Below are 20,067 nucleotides of genomic sequence, written 5' to 3'. Positions count from 1 at the left end.
TGCCTGTTATTTTTCACATCATCTCTAGGGAATCCTGATCAATTTTAGAGGTTATCATGTTTTCTGCAAAATTGATTTTTAATTATATTTCATGTTCTTTTCCATAAATAAATCACCATTGCAACTAGTCAGATTCCTTTTTGATTTTTTGTTCTGTAGGTTCAGAGCTTCATGCGAGGATGGTTGTGCAGAAGGAAATGGAAGACCATCGTACAGGATTACATTTGTTCTCCTCATGCTGAAAGTATGAGGAAGAGAAACCAGATTGTGTTCACCATGGTGGAGGCAGAGTCAGAGTACGTTCACCAGCTGTACATCCTGGTCAACGGCTTTCTCCGGCCCCTGCGTATGGCCGCCAGCTCCAAGAAGCCCCCCATCAGCCATGACGACGTCAGCAGTATTTTTCTCAACAGGTTTGAAATTGCATAAATCAAAGAGTTATGAGAAAAACCCCTTTGTATTTCCGACAAGAATTTTTACTTAATCTTTAAAAAGGTCTCATAAATTCATCTCTATGAGTTTATGATAGTAAAAATAAGAAAGTTATTATTTGTGTTCCATTGTTATTTTATTTTATTTATTTATTTTTTTGAGATGGAGTCTTGCTCTGTCACCCAGGCTGGAGTGCAGTGGCGCGATCTCGGCTCACTGCAAGCTCCGCCTCCTGGGTTCACGCCATTCTCCTGCTTCAGCCTCCCGAGTAGCTGGGACCGCAAGCGCCCGCCATCATGCCCGGCTGATTTTTTGTATTTTTAGTAGAGACGGGGTTTCACCGTGTTAGCCAGGATGGTCCCGATCTCCTGACCTTGTGATCTTCCCGCCTTGGCCTCCCAAAGTGCTGGGATTACAGGCGTGAGCCATCGCGCCTGGCCATTTTATTTTTATTTATTTATTTATTTTGAGACGGAGTCTCGCTCTGTCGCCCAGGCTGGAGTGAAGCGGCGCTATCTTGGCTCACTGCAAACTCCACCTCCCAGATTCACGCCATCTTCCTGCCTCAGCCTCCCAAGTAGCTGGGACTACAGGCGCCCGCACCACACCCGACTAATTTTTGTATTTTTAGTAGAGATGGGGTTTCACTGTGTTAGCCAGGATGGTCTCGATCTCCTGACCTCGTGATCCGCCTGCCTTGGCCTCCCAAAGTGCTGGGATTATGGGCGTGAGCCACCACGCCCAGCCTGCGTTGTTATTTTTATATCTTTACTTGAATCTTGGCTTCTAATGTTCTTAATTTTTTCTTCTCTCTTTGACCTGCATTGTCTTATCGCGTGGAGATGTGTGTTGGGGAATGTAATCACTCATAAACTGAAGAAAATGGATTGATTTATGGGTTTTTACATGTTAATTATACACAAGTATTTTAGGAAGAGCAAAAGCTAAGACAGGGCCTGAGAAGCTCTGGTGAATTTATTTGCTCAATAAATCTTTAGTTTCCTTACTGCTGAGGATTAATCAGTGAAAAATCAGAAAATGCCTGCCTTTATGGAACCTAAATTTTGATGCAGGAAGACAGACAATGAACAGCATTAGTGAAATAGATAGTATATTATATGGCGATTAGAGCTGTGGAGCAAAATAAAGAAGGGAATGGGAGAAGGGGGTCAAGGGAGTGTTTAGTGTTTTACTTAGAATTTTAGCTATTTGTTTTTGAGTAGATAGTACACTCACATGGTTCAAAAGTCAAAATAACATGAAAACAACAGTTAGCAGTTGCACTCTCACCCTGTCTCTGTCCACCCGATTCCCCCCACCTTCTATACATAATATCTGTACTAGTTTCTTACCTATCCTTTCAGTGTTTCTCAATTTTGATCTAAGAAACTATGAATATAGAGTCTTATTTTCCCTCTTCTTACACAAAGGCAATGTACTTTTAACATATACTTCATTGTTTCACTTAACATTATTTTCTGAAGATCTTTCCATATTGATACCTAAAGAGCATTCTATTAAAAAAAATCACGACATGGTATTACAATCTGTGAATGTACCATAGTTTTTTTATAGCAGGTTTTCAGAGAAGTTTCAAGGATAAGGTGACATTCGAGCAAAGGCTTGAAGTTCCTGGAGGAAGAGTGAGGCAAGCAGAGGGAGCTGTGTGTTCAGGGAACATGGGGCTTTCATATGCCCGGCAGGCCAGCTGGAGGACCTGCCCTGCTCAGTGTCAGTGAAGGGAAGAGTCAGGGAGTTATCAAGGTGGGACATGGTGCAGCCATTAACTTTTACTCTAAATGAGTTGGGGAGACATTGGTCAGGTTTTGAGCAGAGAAGGGGTGTGATGTGACTTCTGTTTTGAAAGGCTCACTCTGGCTTCTCTGCTGAGAATAGTCTGTAGGGAGATCAATTAGGTGGCTATTTCAATAAACAAAGTGAGAGATGAGACACCTGTTAGGTAGCTATTTCAGTAATCCAAGTAAGAGATGATTATAATGGAGGCAGTGATAAGTAGTTGGATTCTGGGTGTATTTTTAAGTCAGAGCCAGTAGGTCTCACGGATGTGACTAGCTGGGGCCGGTGTCATGGAATTTACCAAAACAGTTGTAGATAAAGCAAGGCAGATTTGTTAGAGAATGTGTGAAAACATGTTGCAAGGGTGCAATGGGCAGCATAGCAGAGAAGGGGCTGTCTGCAGAGAGGCAGGGGCTGGAGGGAAGTTTTATAGGGTTATGCAAGAGGGGGCTAGGTGTGGAAAGGTCATTCCTTGTGCTAGCGGGTTGTGTTTCTCAGAACAATTATTCATTCTTCTCCCCTACCTGGAGCCTTCTCCCATCGGAGGCCCCTTCCTTGTTGCTTACTTATCCATCAGGACTCAACAGTTGGGATTTGTTGATGGGTTTGATGTGGGTTTTAAGAGAAAGCAAAAAGACAGTTAAGATTGAAACGTTTTTTGGTCTGGACAACTAGAAGGATGGAGTTACTGTTTACTAAATGGTAAAGATTGAGTGAAGAACAGGCTGAGGGGAAAAGATGAACTGTTTTCTCTTGGATCTTTTGAGCGTGAGATGCTATTAGCCATCTAAGTGGAGATGTCAAGTGAGTAGGGATCGGATATTTGTTTGGAGTTCAGAGGAAGATTCTGGGCCAAAGATAGAAATTTGGGAGTCCTCTAGCATACAGATAGTATTTAAAGCTGCTAGTCTGAATGGTATTACCAAGCAAGTGAATACAGATGGATAAGAAAAGAGGAGCATGGATATTCCAACATCTAGAGGTCAGGAAGATAAACAGGAGCCAGCAAAGAAGAGTGAAGAGGATCCGTTGAGTTGTCAGTGAAAACCAGAAGAGTGAGTTGTCCTGGAAACGAAAGCAAGAGGGAACCAACAAAGACGCCAAAAAAGTCAAATGAGCAATAACAGAATTGACCATGGGTTTAACAACTCGGAGTTTAATGGTAACTTTGATTAGAGACCAAAGAAAATTCTTTTGAGAAGGGCTGCTGTAAAGAGGAGAAGAGAAACAGGGTGGTACCTAGAGGCAAATGAAGAGGGTAAAAGAAGGATGGAGGAGAGAGGGAATTGCTGAGCAGTAAACTTACAAAGGCGAAAGTGGACAGAATGTACTGCACAGGTCAAGAGATTGTCATTAGCTGGGAGCACGGCAGGGAGGGAATAGTACATGGACACTTCTGCAGTTAGGAGGCAAGGACATCCGCTGATGGGGCAGATGGGAGGGAAGTGTCGGAGTTGGAGAAGAGAGAAAGAGGTGTGGAATAGTGATAACTAGGACAGGGGAGTAAATGGATTCAGGAATGTTGTATTAATGCTGGGCAGCACTGAGAGCTTGTGTTAGCTTATTAGGCTAGTGGTTGTGACTTTCCAGTGAGATCAGTCAGGATGGTTGCATGGTTTTCTTTAGCCACTTTCAGCTGCATGGATGCAGGTGCAGAGTGGGTGGAGGATTGGGATTAATTAGGATTGGTGTTGTGGCTGCTGTGATGAAGTGAGAAAAGAATAAGGAAGTTGAAGCTGTATACAAGGAAGAGATTATAATAATGAGCCATGGAATCTAAACTGAGGAAAGAAAGTAATGCTGGTATGAGAGGTTTTTGCCAATAAAAAGGTGGTGGGATCTGGGGATTTAGGTCGTGATAGTGTGAAAGAATTTTGGAGTCAGGGTTCTAAAGGCAGTGAAGTGCAAGATTAGAAGTAGTCAGAGAATGTTGTGCTCGAAACTGAGACAGGGAAGGGATACAGCTATTGACAATGACAAGGTCTAGAGTACAATCAAGGGGGTGTTGACTGAGGTCAGTGGAGGACAAGATCTTTGGAGGAAGAGTTCAAGGTCCTGGGAGGCCAGGATATTGAAATGTTGTTTGTGTGCATATTGGAATCCCCAAGAATTATGATAAGAGTAGTGTTGGAGAAAAGAGCAACTGTGAGCTGAGAGCTCAGATCTCAAGGCATCAGGAAGAGCCACTGGCGTGTCTGTAGATCAGTGCAGAAAGGAAGGGTGATGAGTGGTAGTCTGATAATATGAGATTAAAAGCTAGGCTTTCTTTTGTTAAAAGGAAGGAGGGAGGTTTCCCCACCTTGCTGGCAATGGCTCCTCTCAAGTGTGTGAGACATCCAAAGGAGCCTGGGGGTAGCCCTTGATCCTCAGGCAGTACAGCATTCTGGTGATACTTCAGTCACCAAGTGTGCAGTTTCAACAGGTCTGATGGCAGTGGATGGGACTGTGTACTGAACTCTGATAATGAGAGGAACTGGAGAGGGTAGGTATTGAAAACTCTTTTGAGGAGAGCTGCTATAAAGAGGAACAGAGAAACAGGGTGGTACCTAGAGGTAAATAAAGAGGCTGTGCCACATTCGTTTAGGTTGCCTCTGGCTCTTTGTTTCCACTGGATTGCTTGATCTGAAACAGGAAAGGCCAGGTTTATCATATTGTTTAAATTCAGAGTCAAGATATGCCTCTCTTTGGAAGGTAAAGCCATAAGCTCTTCATATAGACTAGCAATTATTTACCACATCTAGACTTAGATGGAGATTTGGAAAGATATTTTTAAAACATTTTTATTTTTAATTTTTATGGATACATTTTATGGTTATATAATACATATATGTAATATGAAATGGATATATAATAGCTGTACATATTTATGAGGTATATGTTATAGTTTGATATAAGCATATGATGTAAAATGATCAAATCTGGGTAATTGAGATATTCATCACCTCAAACATTTATCATTTCTTTTGTGTTGGGAACAGTCTAAATCTTCTAGATATTTTGAAATAAATTATTGTTAACTATAGCTGCCCTATTGTGCTATCAAATAATAGAAGTTATTCCTTCTATCTAACTGTACTGTTGTACCCATTCACCAAACCCTCTCTTCATCCTCCCCTTCCCCACTACCCTTCCTAGCCTCTAGTAACCACCCTTCTATTCACTACCTCCATGAGATTAACTTTTTTAGCTTTCAAATATGAGTGAGAACACGTGATACTTGTCTTTCTGTACCTGGCTTATTTCACTTAACATAATGTGAAGAGGTGTGTTTTTAAAGGTGAGGCTTAAATAAGTTTTATATCATTACTGTTGTTTAACTAGATTCCCTTTACATGCCTTTGAAATTAAGCCCTAGGCAGCTCAATAATTTTGAATTTCAACACAGGTTTATAGTTAAGAAAATGTAATCTTCCTATTTATATACAGAATTGTTTCATCTGTTTTCTAACCATCCAGGTATCAAAATATGAAGGTAGATGTATCAATTAGTTTGTGTTCAACATAGAACAGAGAAATCCCTCTCTGAGTGGAGGGAATTCACTGCTTACAGAATCTGTTGGAAAGGCTAGGGGAGTAAAGTCAGGGAGCGGCCCTTAAACTGTTGACTTTCAGAGAACATAGATGTGATCCAGAGGTTAGGAAACCACTGCCACCACCGCTGCTGCCACAGATGCCTCTCAGACTCTGGAAGCTGGTTCCCAGAAACTAGAATCCTAAGGCTGGGTGCTGACATTGCCCCAAAGCACTCACATCTCCATGACTGACTTTCAGCAACAGGAAGATGGCCCCTACTTCCACCTTCCTTGTCTTTCCAAGTGCATCTATTAGTGGAACTGAATTTACATCCAGAACCATAGCTGCAAGGGAGTCTGGGAAATGTAGTTTTAGTTCTACCCCTCTCCACCTGCCAAATCTATAATACCTGCCAAACTAGATTTGGTTGAAATCCTTGAACAACAAACACTACTTCGTTAAAATTGTTATAAAAGAAAAATAAATTAGAATCCCATGGAGCCATTTCTGTTTTATTTCATGGACCATTTGAAATTGTAAGGACTTCTTGATGTCTGTTGTAATGGAACTTGACTAATAACAAGCCAAGGGATCTCACTGAGATGAACAGTTCTGTATTTGATTGTGTCACTATGTTAGTTCAGAAAAGGCTTCAAAGGCTCATTGCAGTAGGTTAATTCCAATGAGGAGAAAGCAAATGATGTTTTGACTTTGGTAATTACCCTTCTTGGCCCTTTTAGGAATTTAGATCCCTAATTTATGCATCATCGTTATTTTAATATCTCTGTGTAGGCTTCACTCTTTTCAGAAGATTCTTTTGCATTTCTGTCTTGGGTATCTTGGGAGTGGTTATAGTGGAGTTCTGTCAAAATTTTTGCTCTAGATTTTTTTCGTCCTCTCTCCTTCTGTCAAAACTCATTTTGCTGACAGAGAAACTTTCTCCTGAGTTATCTAGAATCACATATGAAAAGAAAAATGGTCATAACTTTAATTTTCTGATTATTGATTGAAGTACTGCATTCTAATAGTGGAAAGCTCACTTAAAAATTGATGAAGAAGGGTTATGTGACAATGATTTGGTGCTTTCTGTCCTCTAATATTTGAATGTTATATCAGGGTTTGCTGAGGCTGTCATAATTGCTTGATAGAGGATAGTATATCCATGTTATTATTGGGTATAGTTTGGAGGCCCTATGGAACATATGTATTATGTATATATTAAGGCTTTACGGACTCTGGATTTTAAACAAAATAAACACATTATTGCAACTAAATTATATTATTTTTCCATTTTTTATAGTGAAACAATCATGTTTCTTCATGAAATATTTCATCAAGGACTAAAGGCAAGGATAGCAAACTGGCCCACTTTAATTTTAGGTAAGTGCATTCTTTAAAGATGTAAGATTTTCTTTTAGAGTGGCCACAATTGGAGTAAAATAGCTCCAACATTATTCAGCCTAAACTGTTTGCATCACCCTGTTGACCTGTGAGCTTCCGTACCCCAGGACCCTGTCTCCTTGCCTTTTGGGTACTTTGGGCCCTGCCTCAGTAGTTACCTTTTGATTCTTTCCACTGGCCCGTCATAGTTAATTTGGGGCTGGAGTCAAGTGCTGCCCACGAGTACATTCTACCAGATCATCATTCAGGCATCAGGGTTGTGGCTCCATGCATGTGTGACACCTGGTGCTGGGACCCACTCTTTGCCATTCCTGCCCAGGGTAGGTAATTTACCAAGCAACAAGGGAAACAGCCATGTTTACTGTTTCTTTCCAGCTGATCTGTTTGATATTTTGCTCCCCATGCTGAACATTTATCAAGAATTTGTGCGTAATCACCAGTACAGCCTGCAAGTTCTCGCCAATTGTAAGCAAAACAGAGATTTCGACAAACTCTTAAAACAGTACGAAGCCAATCCAGCCTGTGAGGGGAGGATGCTGGAGACATTCTTGACCTATCCCATGTTTCAGGTAAGTCACTTGGGATGTATTTTGTAAGTCAGAGGTTCCAGCTCAATGTCACTGATGAGACCAGTGTGACCTAGCATGACCAGCGTGAGATGCGTAAGTGTGCCCTGGGAGGAATTATGGTACAGATGCATCATCTGTTGCTGTCTTGAGCTTGACCCTGAGATAAACAAATATTGTGCCACACATTCTCTGTGTCTCATGGATTTAAGAAAACCAGGCATTTTTGAAGCAAAGAATTCAAGAATGATTTTTTGAAACGCTGCACAATTTTCTCTTTACAGAAAGATTCCACACAGACCTCTTTCATGGAGTCTCCTCCTCCAGCATGTTTAAAAATATTATTTGGTTTACAGAAATAGGATTCTGTGCAAATGTTCCAGTTTATGCTAGTTGCATAAAAGATTCTTGGGGATGGAGTGACTGCTGGGAAGGTTTCTGTTTTCCGGCCCATCCTCCCTTCCTGTCGCGATTGCTGTTGAGTCTCCCTTGGCCGGAGCCCTGGAGAACAAAAGGAGGACCTCCCTGGTCACAGAGGCTGTGGAGACTTAGGAAACAGAAGGCACGGGTGGGACCTGAGGACGCTTGGCAACTAGTCAGGTGGCTGCAGGGGCTCCCTTTTGGGGACTAGAGCAACCCAAGGGGTCAAGAACACTTGCATTCTTTCCTGGATCTAGGACTTTACTGTTAAGAGCCCAGAAGTGAGAACCAGGGAGGCCAAAATGTGCACTGAATCTCCTGTTCTTTTGAAAAGTGTCGATTCTGTTCTTTTGGAAGAGCATTGAGTGTTCCCATTGCGGAATTTAGATGGCTTCTGGCCAGGCCTCCAAATTGTCATGCGGTAAACCGATTCTACTAATCATGTGTGTTATGGTTACTTGGAGCGCTTTGTCCTCCTGAGCAGGCATCTCTGACCCTGGCTAATCATTTTGCAACCTCAGAAAGACATGTGGCTGTGGTGCACAATTGTTTGCCTTGAAGTTTGTCAGTCCCGCTCGAAATCCTGGAAGTTGCCTTAGAAGTTTAGTCAGATTTTTAACTGAAAGGATGCATTTAAAACCACTTAAGTATAGTGAAACTTTATAGTGTTTTTGTTTTTGTTTTCCTTTGGAACTGAATTGTTTGAACTCTTTGCCTCTCTGAGGAAATATTTCACAAGAAAGATTTCAGACTTTTAGAAAACTATCTATGTAATTGGAATTTAAGATTTTATTTATAATGAAACATCTTATATAGAATAACATTCTTCTGAGATTCTATGTGAATTTTTGACAATTATCTTTAGGTTATGATTCAGTACCCCAAGTTGTGTCTGTTCAGTAACCCCAAGTCAGTTGAATATACAAAGGTAGAGTCGTGAAAGACACGTGGGGTATTCAGAGAGGAACCAGCTCCTTACCTGACAGCCCCCTGATGTCTTTCTTCGTGCTATTTAATTCCCTCTTGGTGTGATTTTTTCAGTATTTTGAAATGGCAGAGCTGCACTTTCGCTGTAGATGAGGTGTCCAAATAAAGCGAATGTAGGGCCTTGGAAAGGTCTTTGGATTTCTTTAAAATGCTGGGATACTCGCCCACCACCCTGCCCTTCCTCTCCCGAAAACTATGCCTGATAGCAATGACTGAGCATTTTGATTGACCCCCGGGAATTTTTATAATGTCGTGAAAAGAACATTGGACTGGGAATCTTTAGGAGACCTGATGTCTCACTCATAGCATTGGGGAAAATAATTGAATCAAACTAAATAGCTATTTCATAATCTGTAAATTGAGGCAGCTGACCTCTAGTTATCTCCAGACTCTCAGCTCTCTGACGTGGTGATCCTAGGGTGACTACACTAGTTCTGATGTTTTGGATTGGGTAACTATGTGGTGTTTCAAGGAGCTTGGTGTTAGTCTAGGAGCCCCCTCCCCAAGGATGTGGTGACCTCAAACCTTAGAATGTTGGGTCAGATACTGAGGCTTTCTGGCTTTTGCCAGACAAGTCTAACCAGAGGCTTCAGCTTGTGGGAGCCTTTGATCTGGAAGAAGCCTCAAAGAATTGAGCCAGAATTGTCCAACTGCAAGAAATGAGCAAACTGAAAGAGCACAGAATTGTCTTTGTTTGCTTCCCCATAACTATTTTGAATAGACGAGGAGAAGTCATTGGAGTTCTCTGCCCAAGGGCCTCATGCTCCTTGGTGTCTCCCTTCTGTCTTCTTCACTTGATGCCTCACTCTTCATCCTTCTGTCTAGAAATAACCCTATAAAACACTTGGGGGAAATTGCCTTTTCTAGAAGCTGAAGCTGAGAGGTTTTTCCTTACTAAGCTCACTCTCTCCTTCTTGTTCCCTTGTAGTTCTTTCACTAATGAAGTGAAATAGTCATGGAGGTGTTTGAATCCCTTGGAGGGTCCGGTTATTTCTGCTTCTCTCTGTATTAGCAGTGGTACTTCTGCGTATTTGCCTTGCTCCCTTGTAAGGATGGACACCTCAGGATGAGACTAGGGTTCTCACTTTTTTTTTTTTTTTTTTGCTGGAGGCCAACAATGGAAGCGGTGACCCTAGTTTATACTGCCAAGAGACCTCTGTCCAGACTTTCTTGAGCCCAGATATGGAGGCAGAAGTTAGTGTAGGGGAAGAGAGAGGAGGAGAGGCAATTGGAAGCCTTTAGCTTGTATGTGTAGAAGAGAGAAGGTGATTGTCTTCCTCCTTCTGGGCCCTTTTTTGAGTTAGTCAATTGCTGCTGTTATCAAGCTATGCTGAACTATGGAAACATGGAGAAATTGTAGAATTTGGATGATGAAGTAAAATTATCCCCAGTTGAACTATCAGAACAGTAAGTCCAAGTATTGCCAAGAAATTTGTTATGGAAAATAATGTTGTCATTAACATAACTTTTATTTATTAAAGACAGTGGCTTGGCTGGTACCATTTAAATTGGCTTCAGCTGCTCATGTATTTATTTGGATATGTATGTGTTGAAGTCCATTGGTAAGCCAATCGTGAAATCTGCTCCTGACAAGAACAGCAGTGTTAGATATTCTCCAGAAAGTAGCTACTTGCTATTCTATCCACTTATTTGCTGTAATTGGAGAGCAAGCTAATTAATGTCTATAAAGTGACAAGTATTTGCTCCATAATTGAAAGCAGAATTATGATTCATTTAGACAGTTCCTATGATTCTTGGTTTTGGGGGAAGAGATTTATAGTCAGCTCTTGAAGTTACAGATGAGCCCTTTGGAGAGCTGACCACTTCTCTGCAGGACTTCGTTTGCCTGCTTTTTGGCAGTTTCAGTGCCTGTTTGTTCCTTCACCATAAGGCAGAAAGGGCCAGAGACTGAATTCAAATCCATCTACCTGAATCTTAGCCAGCGAGCACTTTAAAAGAAATTTGAGTAATGAGGAAGGATCATGAGAGTATTGACCAAACTCAGTTTTGTGGATTTTCAGTGCATTATAAGTCCTCAAGCTTTCCTACACCTGTCCCGTTTGCTATGAAAAATTGAGTACATTAGCTATTGATTGCCTTGATTTTCTTGTGGAACTACTAATTAGAGGCAAACTTTTATCAGTCATGCAATTATGCCAGCGAAAAGGATATTTGAAAGCACACTTATCCCAGGAGACTTCATCAAGTGGGACAACCCTAAGGGCTGTATTAGTGAGAAGTTCATGGGAGAAGAAGCAGAAAATCTCCTCCATATATCCTACAAAGGGAGGGTTCTCCTGTGTCCCACCCTCCCACGATGAAGAGGGCCTGTTTGTGCTTCCTGAAGCCTTGATTTGATGAGATTCCTTAGGGTGTGATCCCAGAGCTGAAGTTCAATGTCTGTGCTAATGGTAGCTGTGTCTATGCATAGTGTGTAAATGGAGGCACTCAATAAATATTGGTAAGCAGCCCAATGAAGGCCACCACTTGCACAAGAGCCAATGCAGATCACCAGGTAGGGCCACCGACCCTTCAGGACAGAATGGAAGAAACCGCACACAGGGCCCTGGAAAGCCGTTGTAGTTTCTTCATTCTTAAAGATGCTTTCAAGTGCTGAGTAAGACCTCAGTCCCCGCAGACGAGAGCTCCCAGGGTGAGCTCTGAGAAAAGGCAGTTAGTGCACTGGTCAGAGCTGGGATTATAGTTGATGCTGCCATTTACTGTGAGGCCACCAATGGGGCAAGTTTGGGCAAGTTACCAAACTTCTTCCCACTTTAGTTCTCTATCTGTAAAAGCCTAAAACTTCTTCCCATTTTAGTTTTCTACCTATAAAATGGAGACATAATCCTTATGATGTTGGAGGACTGGATGCATTGGCAAAGCCTGGAGCACCCAGTCTAACCCCCCAGTGGGTAATGTTGTGGTAGATGTTCATGCATGTTATTGTTAAAATTAAGCCCACAATAAATATGTTGTGTCACTAGAAATTAAGTTGAATCTCTATCATGGTTTATTAAGATCTTCCTCTGGTTGGTGGAGTTTCTGTCTTTGACGGAATTCAGATAGTCTGTTAATAAACAAAAGTACAAATAAGTAACCTAAACAATACTTTTTACTGCAAGGAGGTGAATTGAGATAAAGTAGAAACAGAAAGTAATAAAGGTGAACATGTCTTCTCCCAAGTTTTAATTCTTAGGGAGAATAGTGCAGTGGGATTGTTGATTTAAAAACATTGCAAATGGACTAATATATCTAAAATACAGACTCAAGTGACTTGATGATAGCCGTATCTGTTTCCCTCTGAACCAGTTTTCAAAAACTATGATTCAAAAGTGTATGATTATGTAAAAAAAATTAAAGAAACAACCATCTCTTTGTACCTTCAATAATTTCCACCTTTTCATGTGTTCTTGGTGAAGTCTTTTTTTGTGTGCATGAAGTGCGAAGTGTAGTTCATTTTATTTGTATTTCTTTTTTTAAAAATGTGTAAAACAGTCAAAAGCGGGAGAGTAGAGACAAGCTTCTCGAAGCAATGATGGCCCTGTCACCCACCCTGATGTCTTGCTCACACTGGCCTCTGTTTGCATCTAGATCCCCAGATATATCATCACACTCCATGAGCTCCTCGCTCACACACCCCATGAGCATGTGGAAAGGAAAAGCCTGGAGTTTGCCAAATCAAAGCTAGAGGAACTGTCCAGGTACGCCAAGAATTTATAATAAAGGCTTGGGAGAGGAAAGCAGCAAGTTAGTCTGTCGTGGAAACCTCCTGTATATGTTCCAAGGAACAAGAAGCAAGGCAAATCCAGCTTTTCAGATTCACCTGAAAGTTAAATACTAGCTTGTGAGGTGATATTGAATCATCATTCACATTCATTTGAACCAAGAAAAATACGTATCTTGGAAAATGTTCTTATAGCACGTGAATTTATGTAATTCAGATTAGGTGTGTTTTGGTTTCAGTTTGGAAATGTTCATGTTTCTTTCAGCATTAAAAAAAAAAAATGATAGCCAGGTGTGGTGGTGTGCACCTGTAGTCCCAGCTACTCGGGAGGCTGAGACGAGGGTGCAAGGGGTGATGATTACTTGAGCCCAGGAATTTGAGACCAGCCTGGGCAACATAGCGAGACCCTGTCTCAACAAAAAAGACTTTCAGTTGCATTTTGTATTCATATTTGCTAAGAAGCTAGAGAATGTACAGTTTGCATTTCTCAGTGACTTTTCATTGTTACAAGCACTTATTTATGTCTGTGTTACTTTAGCTTATATGGGATAAATGGTCTAAAGGTCTCTTATTTAGTCTGCCTCCAAGAAATGGCCCCCTAATCTCAATGACGGGAACTGGCCACAAAATGACATGTTGCTTTCCTGTTGCACTTAGAAGCAGACATGCCTAGGGTGCTCGTAATTGCTGACCCATTTACTGTTTAGAATCATGAGGCACATTGGCTTTGCTTTCGGTCATGACCTGTTGAAGCCTGGAAAGATCCAGCCTGTTTCCCCCAAACCCCCGGTTCAATCGATACAAGCTTGCAACCGAGCTTCTCAGATGGAGCTCTTCTTTGCCTACATGCTAGGGCAAGAGAAAATCTCTCTTACTGTGATCCTGTCTGTGTTGTGTCACAGAGTAATGCACGATGAAGTCAGCGACACTGAAAACATAAGGAAAAACCTTGCCATCGAAAGAATGATCGTGGAGGGCTGTGACATCTTGCTGGACACCAGCCAAACGTTCATCCGCCAAGGTAAGTCCTTGTGAAATGGACCCGCGACCTGATGCGCTGTGCGGCTGTCACATGATCTCGGCACACCCCGGAAGGCGTTCTGAGCAGGCGTGACTGGTGCGGTGCCCGCAGGACCCCCCGCGGCCTTCGCCGAGGCGGTGGTTGAGGCCCACCTTTGTGCTGTTTCTTTTCAGGGACCATGAAAAACAGCAACACAATCATAGTAAAGCACGAGTGGGGCAGGCAGTTACATTCTGACTGGACGCTCCTCCTCAGCGGCCCGGACATTCTCTGCAGCTCCAAGGAGGACCGGTCGGCCTGGCCCACGGCCGTGGCAGTGCCAAGTGCTGACGATACCCAGGCCAAGGCCCAGGAGAAACTTGCGTTGCTCAAAGCCCTTTCACATAAGACTGGGGACCATGTCCGAAGTGAAAACAGCTGTCTGTTGTTCCCATTTTTCATCAGCGCTTCCGGATCCGCCCCACACGATATAATTTGATTCGACTGGTAACTCCCGTTGCCAGATGAAATGTCTCTGATGGACACTTGCCACGCTTTGGTACTGCGGAAGCTGTCGTGTTTGCGAAGGGTGCTTTGGGGGCATCACTCGATAAATTAAGCTTTTGAAGAGTTGAAGATATTTGTGCCGGAAACTGTGGAGAAGCAACAGCCTAACAGTGCATATTTCTCCTCGGCTGTGATTTCAAAATGCAAGATGTAAACCACATCCCAAGTTATTTTTTTAGTGCTTAGGTCCTCTGGAGGAGGGGAGAATGCCCCAGGCAATTGATTTGAGACAATATATTGCACACATTTACAATTTTGAATTTGGTGAGGAGTGGAACATAAATTTGGAACTCAAATTAATCGTTAATGTAGTTTCTGTTTATAATGTGCCAATATCATTTGAAGATATTTGTGTTGCCATTGCCTACCATAATATACTGCTTAAAATCTCTTTTTACCTCATCAAGAACAAGACAATGTTTTGTGCACATTAATTTTTGCACAGACTACTTTAAAAGTTTAATGCATGCCATTCTATTTTCCATTATTTATTTACAAGGAGAAACCACACATATGTTAAAGTTTGGGAGGGTATTTTAAGAAATGATTCCTTTTCTCATTTTTGGCTTTAGATATTCTTTTTTCTTTAAATAAGGGTGGAATATAATGCTAACAACATCAGGCCCTTGTAATGCCTCCTCTATTCCTCTGCACAGACTGTGTCCCCACATTGGCTTCCTGCCTGCCAGCCTCTGTGCCTTTACTTGTGCTGTCCCCAGCCTGGGGGTTGGGAATGTCCTTATCCATTTCTTTTGTGCCTGCTGAAGGTCTGCTTGTCCCACCAGGCTCAGATCAGATACCTCGAAGGAGCCTTTTATAATTTCCTCTTCTTCCTCCTCCCCTTTCCTCCAGTTAGAATGGATTTACCTTCCGCTTGTTTCCAAGGCACTTTACTCCTGGTGCATGTATTCATCCTCTTGCTTGTATGCCTCTCTGTCCTGGTTACCGTAAACGCTGAAGGGCAGCACTTAGGAATTCTCTCTGCCTTGCCTTGTCTAGTATGATACTTTCTGTTACAGATACCTGGAAAATGAGCGTTGAATTAAATTATTTACTGAATTGCAATTATGACTGTAAAGTGTTTTATGTTGTATTTTTCTTATACTGGAGTTCGCTGAAAATGTCTACTAATTGACTTGTGCTTGATAGTGTGTGAGAATGGAAACAGAAGTTTCTATAGCGTACAATTTCTTAAAGGATTTTTGATTGGGAAGTATTATTACCCACAAACATACTATATTGCTAAAAAACAAACTTTTTTAGGTCTGAGCTTGAAAAAATAATGAAAATGCGGGAAGGTCAAATACTGAATGTCATTTTTTTTTTTCATTGCAATTGGAGAGAGAACAATCATGAACAATTTCTCCCTCTATTCATGCCCATATGTTATTAATTCCTTGTTATGTACCACATGTTTAAGGCACTTCTGTCAGCTATAAATATTTCTGATATTACTGTTGTGTTGATGTCAATATAATGATTTGCCTTTTAGCAGTATTTTTCTGCATGTATGGTATGGTTAGTTGTTTAAGAGTTATACAGTAGAGTTGGTTTCTAAAATTCAGACCTTAATCTGAAATTAGGAAGTAATACAATCACAGACAACTTGGAAAGTTTTCATTGTTTTGCTTTGGTTACTCCTATTATCACTTTTACATAACACCCTTAACGACTTTAAGACCCATTGAGGTATTTTCAAAAATTATTATTTAAAAAAAATTTAGAGGGATTCTTATTTTCTATTAAATGGTCTACAATTTGTCTCTAAAGGTGTACTAATATTTGTGTTAATTACTTTTAGGGATGATATGTGGTCTATTTCTGTGTGTGTATGTGTGCATGTGTGCATGTGGTCTCCATCTTATGTGAATTTTTATTCATAAGAACTAGAAAAATATGTCATCCAGATCATCTGAAAGGTCACCTCAGAATAAAGGCATCAGCAACTCTTGAATGTTTTTTGATGAGGATTTAGTGATTGAAATAATGAAAGTTTTATTGTAAATGGTTTCCCATTATTAGTCTGATGGATAGGATACAGAAGACTATATTATAGAAATGGTCTGATATTATCATTGTTTTCTAAAATCTATTAATAGTTTGTTGAATAAATGTGTGGGTGTCTGAGGCAATGATAGGAAAATAGTCTAGCTGCATCACTGGAAGTCAAATCCTGTCTGCCCTACTTCCTTGCTGTGTGATATTGGGCAATTTACTTAACTTCTCCCTGCCTCAGTTTCTTCTCCTTAAATTGGAGTTAATAGTAGTAGCTATCTTTTAGGATTGTTGTAAAAATGAGCTAATGCTCCCAAAAGCACCTAGACTAGTACCTGCAAGATTATGATAAACTTTAAAAGTCAAGATCCAGATTTTGGAATGACTTCCTATTTTCAATAATATGAAATATGTATGAATATTTAGTAGAAGATAAAGGCACTCAAAGTTGACATTTTGTACAAAATCTATTATGCATTGTGAACAGTGTTTTGTGGAAATGTAAATCAGGAAAATGAAATATAGGTGACTGAATACAGGACCAAGTGCCTTGAGAATAAGACATGGACCTTTCTCATATTTTAATCATTCCTGGACTCCAAGTCATGTGCTTTCAATGTACCAGTGTTCTCTGAAATTGTAACTTGGGGTCTAGAGACAGTTATATCTTCTCAAATGCCTAACCCAATAAGCTGGAAATGGCTCTTCATTCTTTTTCATTACTCAGTAGAATTAAGAATTAAGGGCATAGTCTTGAATGCCATTCTGTGGGAATGAAGTGATTGAAATAACAGAAATTTTGTTGGAAGTTGACCCCAATTATTAGAGAGACCAATGGCCAGGATGCAAAGAATCATGCTATAGCAGTGATCTGATGAATTACTAAATGGATACTAAGTATTTCTCTAATTTGTATTAGCTAACGAGGAATCCTTTCTTCATATCTCATGGCCATGTTGAAACATCATGTCAAATGCAAGAGAAAATGTGAAAAAATCCATTTAAAATGCTTTTTCCAAATTGATTATTTCACAAACCATAGTGCTGCGATTTCTCACTTTTAATTCAGATGTATACATTTCTGTATGTAGCTAATGTACACAGTCTCCTATGTCTCCCTCCTACTTGGATATGAGGTAAACAATTATAGATTAAGCATATTAGTGTATGGTTGCCAAGGAAACATTTATTTTTTTTGTCTCACAGCTGAAATTCACAGTAATTGCTAATATATGAGCTAACAGTGTATTCTGTAATTTCTTTCTAAATTGTATTTATTTTTATGTATTCTGTAATTTCTGACATAGAAAATCACTAAATTGCTAGAAGCATTTACTAATGAACACATTATTATTGAATTTTCACAGCTTGCTTATAGCCTTTCTGAAAATGACTCCCAAAGCTATTTGTCCACCAAGATTATTTGTCCAAGCCTCAGTCTTTCACTCAGCCCTAACTCATGGGCCTGATGACTCATGGCCCCCATGGCAGAGCTAGAACTTACTCTCTTCCTATCTATCTTCTTTCCGAGTCTTATATTTTATGTGGCTGAATCCCCTGGCTACATCCCTCACTTCTCACTTAGGCATGACCTTAGGTGAGCTACTTAGCCTCAGACCTCAGTTTCTCCATCTGTGAAATGGGAGGCATTGAACCATGTCCTCTACAAGGCCTCTGGCTTTGATTGCATCCTGAGCCCTATGAGCCTAGCCTTCTGCTGCTATGACTTGCTCATAGACTTCCCTAACTTCTGCCTCCTGCTTTCCCCTGCCTCCAGTACTCTATGTCATTCCTTGCTGCCTGGGCTGCCAGCCAGTTTGCTCCCACCCACCTCACCTCCTTCATTCACTCTCCTCTTGCCCATCCCTTCGTGAGAGTCAAGCCGTCTCCTGGCCCATTGTTCCCCAATCCCACACCCTCACCCAGGACTCCTTCCTTGCCATTCTTTAGGCCCAGAATAGCTGCCTACTCTGTGTCTGTCAAGCATCCCACTGTAGCACTCACCAAAATAGACAGTGTGAGATCCAGGCGTGGAAACTTGGGTCTCTTGCCACCCTGTACACCTTTCAATCTCTGTTAAAACGTAGATGCAATTTGCAACATTCATATGTTAATATGAACATTTTGTGACTCACAATCATAGTTTTACCAACTTACGTATATATATTATTTATATGAAGAACTTTAGTGGTGTTTTTCTGCTTATTGAAGTAATTTGTGCTCATTAAAAAAATCAGGAAGCTAGAAAAATGTATGAAGAGGAAAATAAGGTTGTCTACAATCTCATCTCTTAGTGATGACTGCTGTCAATGTTCAAGGGTTGGATATGCACTTAATGATTCTTCTGAGGGTAATGTGAGCCTGCAGAAGGCTGCATTTGGGGTAGGTGGTGGGTTAAATAAATGTAAGAAATATGACTATCTCAGGGCACTTCAGAAGTCAGAATCAAGAGGTTGGCAAGAATCTTTGTTAGTACTTTTTGGTTTGATATTTAACTTAGATTGGAATTTTATTTTGGGGGTAGGGGGAGGTCGCTGTAAGGGTGAAATCTAGAAACAATCAAAGGTAATGTTGGTATTATAAAGTCTGTGTATAGCTTCTCACATTAAATGGAAGGGAGTTTTGCTCATAGGAGTATACTGGGTATAGATTTTATGTGGTTTACTTTCCGTTTAGATTCTACAAATAATTTTTATCTCACATAATTTAAATGTAACTTGAAATAGGTGTCCTTTAAGAACAGCTCTTAGCTAAATTTCACTGAATTATATAATTTATATAATTTTATAATATACATGTATTGTACATTCTATTTTTAAAATACAAGGTAAACTGTATTAATATGCTATTTATCTACCTTCTGTGCTTCAGGAAGAATACATTGCATTTGCTTTTTATTATATTATTCTATATAATTATGTAATATATATGTTATTATTAAATACATAAATTGATTGGATCAGATCACTAAGGACAGATGGCAGAAGTGCTTCATTCTTTGAATTCAATTTTGCCATCTTTCCAATTTATTTTCCAGTTTATAGATGAAGAATCAAGTCTAAAGTGGTTCACAAAAATATTAGGAACAGTTCAGCCCTTAAAATACAATGCATTGTTTCTTCTGCTCAGACTGGAAGAGAGTTACTTGTTCTGATGATGTGTCACGTAAATCAATCCCTGGTATTTTGGGAAACAGACCTTAGTGTTTATTGCCATGGACATGGTCCTTACTTGACAGAATTTTAATTGCTGTGTATTCTTCGTTTTTGTAATCGCCAGGTTCTCTTATTCAAGTACCTTCCGTTGAGAGGGGGAAACTTAGTAAAGTTCGCCTGGGTTCGTTGTCTTTGAAAAAGGAAGGAGAGAGACAATGCTTCTTATTTACAAAACACTTTTTAATATGTACAAGAAGTTCAGGAGGGAAGCTTCATCTGCTCAAGGTACTGGTTTTCCATAACTGTTCCATTTATCTTCCAAGCACTTACAAGTTATTGAAGTTAACTCACTTGAGACTTTCCCATGCTTGGAATTACCATAAAACAGATTGTCATGATTGCATAATGAGTGAGGTAATGTACCGTTACCAACTCTGCCATTTAATTCGTTGTCATTTGAATTCAAAGTAATGGAAATGTATTTTAAGTATGCATCACCATAAAGAAATA

General features: G+C 40.4%; 1 protein-coding gene across 4 annotated transcripts in view; it reads left to right on the top strand.

Annotated features, from left to right (window-relative positions):
• RASGRF2 (Ras protein specific guanine nucleotide releasing factor 2) overlaps positions 1 to 20,067 on the top strand; it is a 270,733-nt gene that overhangs the window by 111,933 nt on the left and 138,733 nt on the right. For all 4 annotated transcript variants that reach the window (XM_032156933.2, XM_058440755.1, XM_058440754.1 and 1 more), the window contains exons 5-10: positions 160 to 413; positions 7,043 to 7,122; positions 7,519 to 7,712; positions 12,708 to 12,817; positions 13,743 to 13,861; positions 19,682 to 19,842. In XM_032156933.2, the coding sequence (XP_032012824.1) occupies positions 160 to 413; positions 7,043 to 7,122; positions 7,519 to 7,712; positions 12,708 to 12,817; positions 13,743 to 13,861; positions 19,682 to 19,842 (918 nt within the window). The remainder of the gene's footprint in view (positions 1 to 159; positions 414 to 7,042; positions 7,123 to 7,518; positions 7,713 to 12,707; positions 12,818 to 13,742; positions 13,862 to 19,681; positions 19,843 to 20,067) is intronic.

Source organism: Hylobates moloch, unplaced genomic scaffold (assembly GCF_009828535.3).
Source record: "Hylobates moloch isolate HMO894 unplaced genomic scaffold, HMol_V3 SCAFFOLD_6, whole genome shotgun sequence".
Taxonomy (NCBI): domain Eukaryota; kingdom Metazoa; phylum Chordata; class Mammalia; order Primates; family Hylobatidae; genus Hylobates; species Hylobates moloch.
The sequence above is the reverse complement of the archived record's forward strand: the minus strand, read 5'-3'. Positions and strand labels throughout refer to the sequence as shown.